We start from the raw sequence: 13,471 nt of genomic DNA, 5'->3' as shown, positions 1-13,471 counted from the left end.
TAGTGATCAGCATGCTTCAAAGATTAATTGTTGACATAAGATTTTCAAACTGAATGTAATTTTCAGTTCATAAACGAAAACCTCATCTGTCCCATTTATTATTTATCTCATTTATTTAGGCATATTAAGCCTCTGTAAAGGAATAATGGAATATATTTGAATAGACATTTCTTTTAAATGTTTCTTAGGGACGCATTAATTGCTTTCACAAGTAAATTATTACATGTAAAATAATTTTGAAGTTTTGTAATTGAAAAATAACATTTTTCTTCAATATAGTTTCTCTGCATTTTCCTATTTAGCTTTAATAATTTAAATTCAATACAAAGTCTGTTTATTAAAATTTTCTCTTTACCCAGGCTTCACAATCCTATCAACTAATAAGGTGCTTATTTAGAATCACACTTATTTAAAAAAGAAAGAAAAATCTTTATGGTGCATGTACTCATCATGGAATAAAGACATATTCCAAAAATCATGTGAATTGATTGATCAAATATTTCATTTTGTTTAAGAAAATCAAATTTTACAATTTTTAGGGATTAATCATTTTTGATAATCTCTTACTGTTACAAGAAAAGGCTGTCCCCTTTTCCTGAAAATAAGAACATTAGATAAGTGGAAAATGAGATTAGGATAAGCCGAGACTCAAACCTTGTAAGCAAGATTCAGAATAGATTCAGAAATTGGAATGTTAGAATTTAGCTATTGTTTTGAAAGTAGTTAGATATTGTTGTATTGTAAAAAGAATTTAATTGTTCATTCTTTTATGAAAACAGAATTAAAAAAATAGGTTAGTTGAGAATTCTTTGTTTGCAGAAGTGTGTTTTGGAAACGTGTGCTTAGCCACGTGAGTTGGTCACGTTTTACAACCACACATCTGACGTCAGAGCAAAAAGGGAATTTCTCAATATAGGAGCTAGTTTTAGTCAGATCAAAGAGTCGAGCAGACAGGTTCGAGAGTCAGCAAAAGCAGTCGGAAAGAGTTGACATGATCAGAGGAGGGTCCCTTTAGAAGCAAAGGGAGAACATTTAACCATGTAGAAACCAATTTGAATTCCTGACGTCATCATCATTTCGACCGGTCAAATGAAATAAAGAACATCATCGATTTTTGTAACTGTTGTCTTCGTGTCGTCATTCAACAATTGAAGGTAATGTGTTAACCATCTTAATATAAACTTTGTGTAACCCTTCCAAGTAATATGCCCCCTCTCCATCATATGTAATGATTGTCCCCCTCTGTGTAAAAGAACAGTATAACACATCCATTCAATAATGAATTCTCCTCTCACTGTTATAAATATCTCTTCCTCATCACCGTAGTTAGACTCGTTATATGTCCCGGCCATCTCTCGTTATATAAGTACCCCAATATGGACCCCTATACAACATTACTTCTGAAGAGATTAAAAAGAAAAGAGATAGGCAATTTGAGTTATCTGCCCTTGTGAATTGTCCACATCCTAAACAAACACCCAGCAGCTCTCTCAGCTCGTTAAATTTGATTTTCTTAATCTATACATATAATAAAATAGAAACAATTATTCCCCTACAAAAAAAAAAAAAAAAAAAAAAAAAAAAAAAACATAACTTGGCAAATGCAGATGCCACATATAAATTCATTATGATTGGACTACTAGCCAGTATCTTATTTAGGTTTTGCACATATTTGCAGTCACATTCATCTGTTATAATAGAATTTTATATTAATTCCTAGGAGCATCACAATTCATACTGCATCTTAGTTAATGGAGGCAACACAATTTTTCTCCCTAATTATTTTCTTATATTTTCCCATTCATAACTGGGAAGTTTTTTTACATTAGTAAAAAATTGTAGTACATCGCCACTCGAGGAGAAGAGTTAAAGAGTGTACAGTAGAAATTGGACAATATAGTAATCGTTAGTAATGGATTATTTGCTTTTTCACTAGATACATTTGACATCAGTTTCGTTTTTATGTCTTAAAATAATGATCGGTCCCTCAAAAAAGTTCAACCACTTTCATTGACTATCCGCATGTGTGTGTGTGCTTGCGAGTTGGGTTTTTATATAAATATATATATATATATATATATATATATATATATATATATATTGAGAGGCATCACCAGTTATCAAGGACAAGAGGCCACTCGAGGATAAGAGTTAAAGAGTGTACAGTAGAAATTGGACAATATAGTAATCTTTAGTAATGGAAATTTGGTAAATTTGTTAACTTATATGGAACGGCTCATCAAAAACTTGTTTACGTTAGACTTGAAGACAACCATATTGTAGTCAGCTGGAAAGCAAGAAACGGAAGACAATTCCATAGGCGTGCAGTTCTAAGAAAGAAGCTTTGTTCATGGAATCCACGTTTAGGTTTAGGCACAGATAAAGAGTGGGAAGAATTATTGATAGTGTTTTCTGCTAAACAGGTGTTTCTTGTGAAAGTTTGGCGAGGGGGGACCATAGATTGAAGCTCAGTCGAGCACTTATCATGAAAATAACGATAAAGCAGAGACAAACTCGCAACATCTCTTCTGTGAGAAAGAGGTTGCAGGGAAGAGAAAAGGACATTCCCTACGAGGCTACGAATTCTATTTTGAACTCTATCAAGGCAGGATAAGTCCTTTCTAGCAGCTCCTGCCCAGATGTAGCAACAGTAATCCATCCTTGGATGTACCTGGCTCTTCTACAGATAGAGAATTGCATCAGCAGTGAGATATCTACTGGATCAATAGAAGGATCCAACCATTTTTCCAGCGGTCTTGGCAACAGATTTAATGTATGTGTTCCATTTAAGATCAAGAGTAAAGGTCAAACTCAGAAGCTTGTCAAAGCATGAGGCCTTCCCAAGACAAGAGCCATTCATTTCAATTGATGCCAGATGGGGATCAGAGCGTTGATGATGTAAAGATAGAAGCTTGGTTTTAGATGCATTAAAAGTAACCAGCCACCTCTTTCCCCATTGTGCAACGTGCTCAAGATCAGAGGAGAGAGAATCGGAGAGAACTGTCGTTTACGGTCTTAGATGTGCTACCATAGATAGTAGTGTCATCAGCATGTCTGAATGATGTAAGGATGTGATTTGGAAGATCATTAATGTAGACCAGGAAGAGAGTTGGGCCCAGGATGGACCCCTGAAGGACTCCAGCATTAATACTGTGAGCTTCTGATTTCTGTCCATCAACAACTATTCTTATGAACCTATCAGAGAGAAATGATTTAATAACTGAGAAGACATTTCCTGCTATACTGTAGCTGGAGATCTTGTGAAGTAAACCTTTATGCCATACTCTATCAAAGGCCTTTGATATGTCAAGAGCAATTGCGCTAGAAAGGTAGCCTCTGTCGCTAATCCTATGAGATATAACTGGAAGCACATCTGCTGTAGATCTAGCAGAACAGAAACCATATTGCGTGTCACTAAGAAGGTTATTTTTTCTGAGATGGTTGATTACTTCTCTATTTAACACAGATTCCAGCAATTTACTTATGACGCACAGGAGACTTATTGGCCTGTACTGAGAGGGAGATGAGCAATCACCTGAATTCTTAAATACAGAGCATACTGATGAGATTTTCCAGGGTGATGGGAAGCAATTCTCCTTAAGACAATGTTTAAACAGTTTTGTAAGGATGGGCGTTAGTTCTGGTTGAAGTCTTTTGAGTACAGAATAATGGATTATTGGTTTATGGTATTTTCTGAATGGTTAAACACAGAACAAGAAGGCATCAATCTTTGCACAAAACAAATCAGGTTATTCCTTTACTGCATAATTACGAGTCTAACCATTCACACAGAGATAAACACCTGATGAATTACTTCTTCATACACTTTCCTTTTATACTTAGCTTTTGTTTACATGGATAAGCAATTAGATCCATCTAGAGTTCCAATTACCAATTCCTGCATTCGCACATATGGAAGCCGATAGTGGCCTAACTACATGTTTTTTGCTCGGTTTTCATCATCTGACACACCTTTAAGCCCCCCTCCCCTTGCTAGCTTCCTGACCTCTGTACAAACACAAACATATATTACTCGTATTGCTACTATTGTTATTTTTCTATTTGGATTATGGCTTATACTTAGTCTTACCTTTGATGCTTTACTTAATACTATTAATATTCCTATGGTTTCTTATCTGCATCCTTATTCAGATAGATCATAATACAGGAAAAGCGGACATTAATTTTCTAAACTGTTATGTGCTTTACTAGCCACATACAATGCCGTAAATTATTATTTTTTGTGTTACTGCTAATGATACTACATCTGTTATTAACTCTTTTCATCAGTATTTGACAAATAAGCATAGGCCACTAATTCCAACATCAATTGTTTACAATCACTGGTAAGCATGTTATATATTTCCTTACATGCCAATTTGATTGTGTTTTTAACAAACAAAGTTTGATTCGCTAACCAGACCACTCTTACATCAAACCCAGGTTTCCACCTGATATCAGTGCTGTATGTTTCTGCTAAGTTTACTTTTTAATAATAGAGACATAAAAAACACAGTCAGTTTTTATTCAACATCTGGACGACTTCTAGGACTCACCCGTATTCTCACATCATTATTGTTATCATCATTACACTCACTATAATTATTAAGAGTATTATTTTTATTATTGTTATTACTATTATTTTTTTTTTATTATAACATATACAGTTACCTGTAATTGGAACATCATAGCACGGTGCACCAATGCCCACCAGTAACCGCCCATGCAATGATGTGACAGTAACTACTTTAACTACCAGAGCCATGAAGTGACTTTCATTTCAAAGCAGTTCAATGATGCTTGATACTGGTCATGATCGAAATTTGCAGAGAAGCCAGTGCTAGTCATTTAATAGCAGTCCAATAGAGGCAGAAACTGCTCATGGCCGACAGTGACCAACACTGTATGCTGAAAACTGTGACAGTTGTAAAGACAGCCAAGGTCCATCAATAAACTCAATACAGCATCAACTGCCAGTGATCATCCACTGGAGGTCGATAATACTCGTGGCCGCCAGTGACTGACACTGTACGCTGAGAATCGACATTGTCAAGGTTCACTAGTAAACGCCTCAATACAGCACTAGCGGCCAGTAATCATCACTCCCTTCCAATAGAGGCTGGCTTCGATCATGGCTGCTAGTGAGTTTCAATTGCAAAAGCAGATCAGTGCCCACCAGTAAACACAAGCAATCACTTCAAAACAGCACTAATTGCCAGTACCAAACAGTGATGACAATCACAACCAATCGCTTCTGCTAGTTGCCACTGCTAGACAATGCCAGACAGTGGAAGCCTGATGATTTCATTTGGGTAATGGCTGCTAGTGCCCGTTATTTTCTAAGGCCGGTAGTAGCCCCCATTAACAACCATAGTTTTATTTATTTATTTTTTTTATTTTTTAACGAATCTGTACTGGGTTTGTGACATATTTTTACCAGGCAACACAAATACATGGGTCCTGCTAGTTAAAAATGAAAACTACTTGATCAATTTTCATCATTTTTGGAATATAACATCTCTGTTTCATGACGAGTATGTACATTACAAAGATATTTCTGTATCTAAATAAGTGTAATCTATATAATTATAAAACTCAAATGACCTTATAATAAGTGTTGTAACTACACATCCGGTTTACGAATTCCGGTTGCGCATGTGTACATAAACATAGACCCATAACAGCGTAAACAAATACACACAAATTGCTACTTTTGCAGAATTTGACTTGCGGACTGAAATATTAGCGTTATTATTTAGAAATTATTATTTAACATGGGAAGGGTGGGGATGTTTTGCAACTATTCTGTATTATAACTATACTGTCGCAATTTTCTTTTAACCTGTTGACAACTATAAGAGCATTTTACAACGGTGATTTACCCACGTTCTTCCTTTTTTTTTTTTTTTTTTTTTTTTTTTTTTAAATTTATTCTCCATTTTTTAATACACCTTTCTTAAAAACATTAATACATTTTCTTCTACACTACCAACATTAATAAATAACCCTAAAAATGTTTTGTTTTCTTTTACAAATAAATAATCGACACAATAAAACGTATTGTTTTACCGTGTACGTTTTCAGCGTCCCAATTGTTTTTGTTTTTTGTGTTTAAATTATCCAAATAACCAATTGTTAATACTTTCTGCTTTTTTTTTACATCGTTCATTTCCACATTGTCTTAATTAGTTTTATTGACCTTATTATTAACATAAATTAAATATTTGACCCAATGGGTCATGAATGTTTAAAATAAATGAAAAAAAGTTACATTTTATTTTCATTTTCTATTTAAAAAGCCATTCTTAACATAGGGAGAGTGTTTTTAACTATTCTGTACTTTCAACTAACAATTTAATTTAAAAAAAGATATATCAAAATTTGAATTTAACTTGAAATATTACGGTATCTGTTCAGTGCACATTTACCTATAAGTATGGCAAACCACTTATAATTCAATGGCTGTAAGTTTTTTTTTCTTCAAAAATAAACACTTATAAAGAGAACGACTCATAGAAATCTATTTATATTCTTTTTTCATTTTAATATAATTTCATAGAAATGTTTCTGTTATGTCACAAAAACTATTTTCTTTATGTCAGAAGTGTCACGCTCATACATTAATTCCATAGCTAATCTAACATACTGACCCAACGGGTCGCGGGTAGTCTAGTTCTAAATAAACACATTTATAAAAATACAATGCCAACTTGAAAATCTTTAAAGAATAGAATGGTTTACCTTTGAAAAGCAAGCTACTTCCTGTTGGTACATTGTATTCTTTCCTACATCTGAAAAAGAAAATTATGAGCAATTGATAAAACAAATAAAATAAATTTCCTTAGACATAAAAACAATTCATTTTAAAATTTTATCTTCATTTTTAATTCAAAGTTTCAAATATTTCTGAAAAATTTTCAGAATTTGAAAAATTAAACATTAGTTTTGTAAAATAACTTATCACAATGTAAATGGTTGTAATAAGAATATTAAATAGCATATATAAATTACTGTATCTTAAAGGGAGAACAATAAGAAAAAATATTAATTTATTAAGTGTAAACAAGTATTCTAAAAATATGCAGATATATCAAAAACAAAAATGAAAACTATTTGATCAGAGTTAAGCAAAATATGTTGAATATAATGAAGATCAATAACACTTAAATATCAGTTATGAAAGTTTATACAAAAATCAACTGATATATTTTAAATTGTTTATAGGTTTTTTTTATGTTCATTGTGGAACTCCTGTCCCAACAGCAACAAGCAGCGGAAAAACAATCTCTGTAAAATATTTGATGTTTATTAGTGGAAATACTTAATTGATCAATTCTATTAAAATACTCACCTGATTGCCAACACAAAACTTCAACCAATCGGAAAGTCCTTAAAATACTTTCATATTTTTTTTTTTTTCAAAAGCCCACTCGAAAATGGTCACGGAGTGTATGGTGGTCACTGAGAAAGTTCAGTGATTGTTACTGATGGAAATTGGGTAGAATTTGATTATTTGAGTGGACAGCTCAACAAGTACTTGTTTACGTTAGACCTGAAGATGCCATGTTGTAGTCAGTTGAAAAGCATACAAGCAGAACAAAGTTCAACAGGTGGGAAATTCTAAGAAAGAAGCTTTGTTCATAAAATTTGTGTTTAGATTTAGGCATAGAGAATGGAAAAAAATTGTTGATAGTCGTAGATAGACAAGTGATTTTTGTGAAGGTTTGGCCCGTGGGCTGGGGGCATAGATTGAAACTTATAAGAGCACTTGCCATGAAGCTAATGATGAGAAGAGACAGGCTTGCAACATTTCTGTGGGAAAGAGGTTGCAGGGAAGAGAAAGGGCATCATCTCCTAGGTTTTGAAGCTGGTTGTAACTCTGCTAAGGCATGATAGGGTGCTTCGAGCAGCTCCTCCCCAAATGTGGCAATGGCACTTCATTTGGGACATCTTGAAAAAGTAGAGGATTGTGTCAAAAGTGAGATACTTTGTGGAGCAGTAAAATGACAACCATTTTTCCAGCAATCTTAGCAACAGATTTGATGCCAGTCTTCCATTTCAGGTCAGGAGTGAAAGTCAGTTTCAGAAGTTTGTCGAAGCAGGGTTCTTCTTTGAGATGAGAACCATTCAATTCAATTGGTGCCAAGTGGAGATCAGAGTACTGGTGCTAAAAAGATAGAAGCTTGATTTTGGATAGGTTAAAATTAACCAGTCACCTTTTGTCCCATTGCACCATGAGCTCAATGTTGGAGAAGAGAGACTGGGCGAGATCTTAGTCGTTGCTGGCGTTTGAAGTGTTGCCATAGATGGTAGTGTCATCTGCGTATATGTCTATGAATTAAATTAGAATGTGATTTGAGAGATCATTGATTAAGATAAGGAAGAGAGTTGGGCCCAGAATGGATCCATGAGGCATGCCAACATTGATACTTTCAGCTTTGGACTTCTGCCCATTGATGATTTCTTGCATAAAACCTATTGGAAAAAAAGGATTTGATGGTTGTATAACCAGAAATCTTGTGAAGTAGACCTTTATGCCAAACCTTATCAAATGCCTTTGATATGTCAATAGTTATTACTCTAGAGAGGAAAACCCCATCAATAGATTCACTGATCCCATGTGAAATTAGTTGGTACATCAGCTGTAGATCTCACAGGATGGAAACCATATTGTTTGCCACCGAGTAGGTTGTTTTCGTTTAAGTGGTTGATAATTTCTCTATTTAACATGGATTCAAACAACTTACTCATAACACACAGAAGAGTAATTGGTTTGTATAGAGATGCAGAAGACAGATCTCCAGTATTTTTAAATATTGAACAGACTAACAAGGTTTTCCAAAGTGTTATCACGTATCTCTCCTATAGGTATCGGTTGAACAGTTTTGTAAGAATAGGTGTTAGTTCCAGTTGCAATTTTTTGAGTACTATGATTAGAATATTGTCAGAACCAGTCGCCTTGCTGACATCACAGTTCTTAACGAGTGTGGCAACATCACAAACATATGTGAATGAAGAGTATTGATTTATTCATTTATTTTGTAGACGGTTATCCTCATCTTCATAGTTATTATTGTTGTTGTTTCACCACATTTCAGCCAACTTATCCTCTGGCCTTCTACAGGTTATTAACCATGACAGAATAGGAATGCTGAGTCTTGTAACTGCATCCCCAGTAATTACTGCCTTTCATAGTTGTCGTCTCACCATGTGGATGACGCTCAAATTATTTTTGGTCTTGGGAGGAAATTCAGGCGGTAGGTGACGGATTGCATAGGGTTGACTTTGATGCAAAGTTCTTAGCAAAGAGTTTGGCTTTGTCAGATGCTGACAAAATCACCTCAGGCCCGTTGATTATGGTCGGAATAGAGGATGCGTAGCTGTTCAGGACTTTTTGTTTCTTATTTGCCAAAAATCATGAGAACCAAGCCTCCATTTTTCTACTTTGGATTTGATGGACTGAGCATACAACTCTTTGCAATGATTGCTGACAGTTCTAAACATGATTTAGTTTTGAAACATCAATAAAGCAATTGAAGTCGTGGTTTCTATGTACAATTGCAGCAGCAAATTCAGGGGTGTACCGTGGCTAGTAGTTCAGTTTCTGTTGGAATTTTTTGGAGGATATGTAGCCATCTATGTGATGGTTAACTAATCAGTTAAATCGGATGTTATATGGGACAAGTTCTTTATAAACAGAGTGTAGGGATAATTCTGATATAAGCATTTGGGAACTATCTGGGTCAACCATAGAGTATCAATACACTGTTTGATCGAGAAGAATATTAGGGTTTTTATTATACTTTAAAAATCATGACAAAACCTCCTTTCGTCATCTTTCTTTGAGTCGATTAGCCATTCAACATTGTGAACATTGAAATTGCTACATACATGAATGTTGGCTAAGGGATGAGCAGACAAGCTATGATCAATTTTCTTAGCGATACTCTCAAACATAGCTACTTTATCATTGTGGAGATGGTAGAAGGCAAATATAAATGCTGTACTGTGAGTAAGCACTACTCTAAAGCACTTGTAGGAATGTTTGGGATCTTCTTTGGAAATGTCTCTGCCACAAGAGAAGGTATCCTTAATGTAGGCACATATTCCATGTTTATGGTGATTTTGAGGGTCGAATTTGGATGTGAAGTTAGAATAGCTTTTGATGGAGAAATCAACTAAGGAAGCAGTTGAGTTAATGCCAGTTTCACATAAGAACAACAGGTCAGGTTTGGTCTCCCGTAATTGGATTTCTACCTCTAGAAGGTTTGAATGTCGACCCCTAATGTTAGAAAAAGAGACACTGCAATAGGAGTCTACATTAGAAGTTGTGGTTATGGGTTTTCTCTTGAAATCAAAGATAAAACAATTTTGTTTAGAAATGAATAAATAAGTAATAATCTATATACATGATAGATTTTAAAAGTTTTGAATCAGCTAAACTAAAATTTTAATACTACTTACAGGTCATCTTTTACAAAGAAAAAAAAAGGAAGGTTTATAACTAAAGTTGCAAATTTGGGGAGTACATGATTTAGTTCACATTTATGACTTAAGAAATTCCAACTTGAGCTAAGATTCCTATAATTTTAAAATATTTGACACCAACTCCTTATTTTAAAGTCTTCCAATATTCAATAATAATTGAAGGCCAAATTAAAAATCTGACAATGATAACTAGCATTTTTACAAATCTGACTAAAACAAGCTTTTATTTCATGACTAGTTGTTGAGGAATTCTGTAATAAAATTTAGCAATCAAGTATGAAAAAAAAAAAGAAAAAAAGTGCTAATCATTCAAATTCATGAATTTGACTTTTGTACTAAGGATTCACTACTTATCAAGGCCCTAAAGCCACTTGAGGATAAGGGCTAATGATTTTATCATGTGGACCATGTGACAACACTGCGAGGATTAAAGACAATGGTTGAAACCGGGCAGAATTTGATTATTTAAGATGGCATGATAAGAATTTGTTAACATCAGACTTGAAAAATAACATACTGCAGTCAGCTAGGAAGCAGCTATGTGGTACTGTGTTCCACAAATGAGTAGTTTAGGTTTAGATACATGTATATGTTAGAAATGAATAATTATTTACAGTGGTTGTTGAAAAAATAAGTTCTTGCTATGAATGTTTTACAGGAGGAACCAAAGATTGGTGTTCAATCGTGCATCTACCATCAAAGTAATGATAGAAAGTTTAGTAATGCCGCTTCTGTAAAATTTCAAAGTCGAGGAAGAAAGGAGTGCTTCAAGCGATACCTTCCTATTTTCCAACATATCCGACTCTTATACAAGTAAAGAGTTGTGTCAGGAGTAAAATACTTTTTGAAGCAATATAATGATTCAAACATTTTTTGTGTGACCTTAGCAACAGATTTGATATGTCTTCCATTTCAAGTATAAATGTTTATCAAAGCTGGGAGCTTCCTCAAGGAGAAAGTCATCTATTTCAACATGCAAAACGAAAATCCAAGCATTGGTGGTGAAAGAAGTTTGGTTTTAGATATATTAAAAATAATCGAACACTTTTTTCCTTCCATTGTATCACAAGTCAAAAGAAAGAAAATCAACCAGCATTAATACTTTGCGCTTCAAATTTTTGCCCATCAATTACAGGTTTTGTCATGATCAAGAGAAATCTTCAAAATGACAAGTACTGAAAAGTTTCAAGAGAAGAAATGTTCTACCTCCATTGGTAAGTAAACCAATCCTTATACTCTTTATGTATTAATTTTATGTCAATGTTATTTTCATTCGCTGTAGTTACAATTTTTAATTACATTGACAAACATATTCATATTATTTAGATTCTTCAGACTACTGTTCTCATCTTGTGTTATTTGCACACCATTTCTGTCGATGTAACCTTTGACCTTCTTCAAGTCTATCTTGTCAAACTCTGGAATCTGCATGGAATTTCAAGCAGAACCCTTTATTTAATCAGTGGGGGTTATGCTTTCATTCCGTCAGCCATAACTAAGTAGAAGTCCTAAGTAATTCGCAATTATATTTTGGGGTTGTTCCACACTAAAGATTGAACCTTCAACCTTACAGGAGTGTAATTTTAACAACTGAATTTTTACTAAGTACTCTACCCACTGCACCGCAGGTGAGAACGGTAGTCCAAAGAATCCAAATAATAAAAACAATCCTCATCTAAAAAAAATCCAAAAAATAGTGACAAAATATGGTTTCCATTTAATCCTCATGTTGACAACTATACTAAATCTCATTTAGTAGTAGTAGTAGTAGCAGCAGAGACAGTAGTATCAATTGGAAACAAACTCTTATGCTTGAAAATGTTTTACTTCAAATTCAAAAATGATAATTCATCAAATTTTAAGTTATGAACATTAAAAATGCCCTCAATTCCGAGCTTGATCAAAACTATCAATCAACTTTTCTGCTGTTAGAATACTTAAAGAATCAATGAAATAACAATTTCATTAAAAATCATATCAACTAAAGACTAATGATATCAATTTTCTCCGCATTCAAGTTTACTTTACCTCAGATTTATTTTCATTAGTTTTGTTTGATTATCTAGTCAATAGAACAAATTGAATTTCATTACAAATGGAATAACTTAAAGCTATGTATTTCTATATTTACTGGGTGAATCGATTGGCTTTAACAATTGTAAATACAGAAATTGAAAAATGCAATTCTGTTTCAAACTCAGTAATCCCAATTTCATTGCATTCATATTTAATAGATCAGTGTATATTTAGCATTTCTACCAGCTAATCATGAAGTTACAATTAGCCTTTCTTCCTCCAATAATTTTCTTGTTAATTGAAGAAATATTTTTTTCATGCAAACTCTCCATTTTCCTACTGCTTCTTAATATTATACTGTTTACATTTTTAAGAAAATCCCCTTCATATTTTACGAGAATTTGTGCCAGTCTCTTTATCTTATGCCACTATTTTAGAAGCATTTCCACTGATTAGAAACTTTACTAATATCTGACAAACCATTTAAGAATTTTCAATTGTTTTGCTTCCCCAAATATCCAAATTAGCTTTAAGTATTACTGTAGTCACTATTATTTTTTATTTTAATTTCTAAAGCTAGCAGAGGAACTAGAGGGATCAAAATATTAACTATCAAAGAGGAGGATAAAATTCAGTCTTACATTATGAAATACTAATAAAAAATGACTTGCGTAGTGAGTATTTAGTGCCTAATATGGTTTTCTTACACCATGATGAGAGCTATAATTATATTCAATTATGTGCATCCTAATGAATACTTTCACTAAAGAATTGAATGCTTTTGCTAAAGAATTGATAGTTTCATCATTAATAAATAAGTGATTCCATTGGAAACTGATCAAACAATTGTGGCTGCATTTATGAACTTAGGACATATTGTAGTGAATTCAATTGACTATAATATATTAATATTACTTATGTGACCCAAAAAGCTGAAATAGCAACCCAATTGTAATATTTATTGTAA

General features: G+C 33.5%; 1 protein-coding gene across 2 annotated transcripts in view; it reads right to left on the bottom strand.

Moving 5' to 3' along the window:
• The window catches only part of LOC145283647 (protein FAM193A-like), a 130,700-nt gene that overhangs the window by 63,091 nt on the left and 54,138 nt on the right, over positions 1 to 13,471 (bottom strand). For both annotated transcript variants that reach the window (XM_080132612.1, XM_080132613.1), the window contains exon 3: positions 6,742 to 6,791. In XM_080132612.1, coding sequence (XP_079988738.1) covers positions 6,742 to 6,791 — 50 coding nt within the window. The remainder of the gene's footprint in view (positions 1 to 6,741; positions 6,792 to 13,471) is intronic.

The sequence above is a fragment of the Euprymna scolopes genome, chromosome 8, assembly GCF_053919585.1.
Source record: "Euprymna scolopes isolate OS-2025 chromosome 8, ASM5391958v1, whole genome shotgun sequence".
NCBI lineage: Eukaryota > Metazoa > Mollusca > Cephalopoda > Sepiida > Sepiolidae > Euprymna > Euprymna scolopes.
The sequence above is the reverse complement of the archived record's forward strand: the minus strand, read 5'-3'. Positions and strand labels throughout refer to the sequence as shown.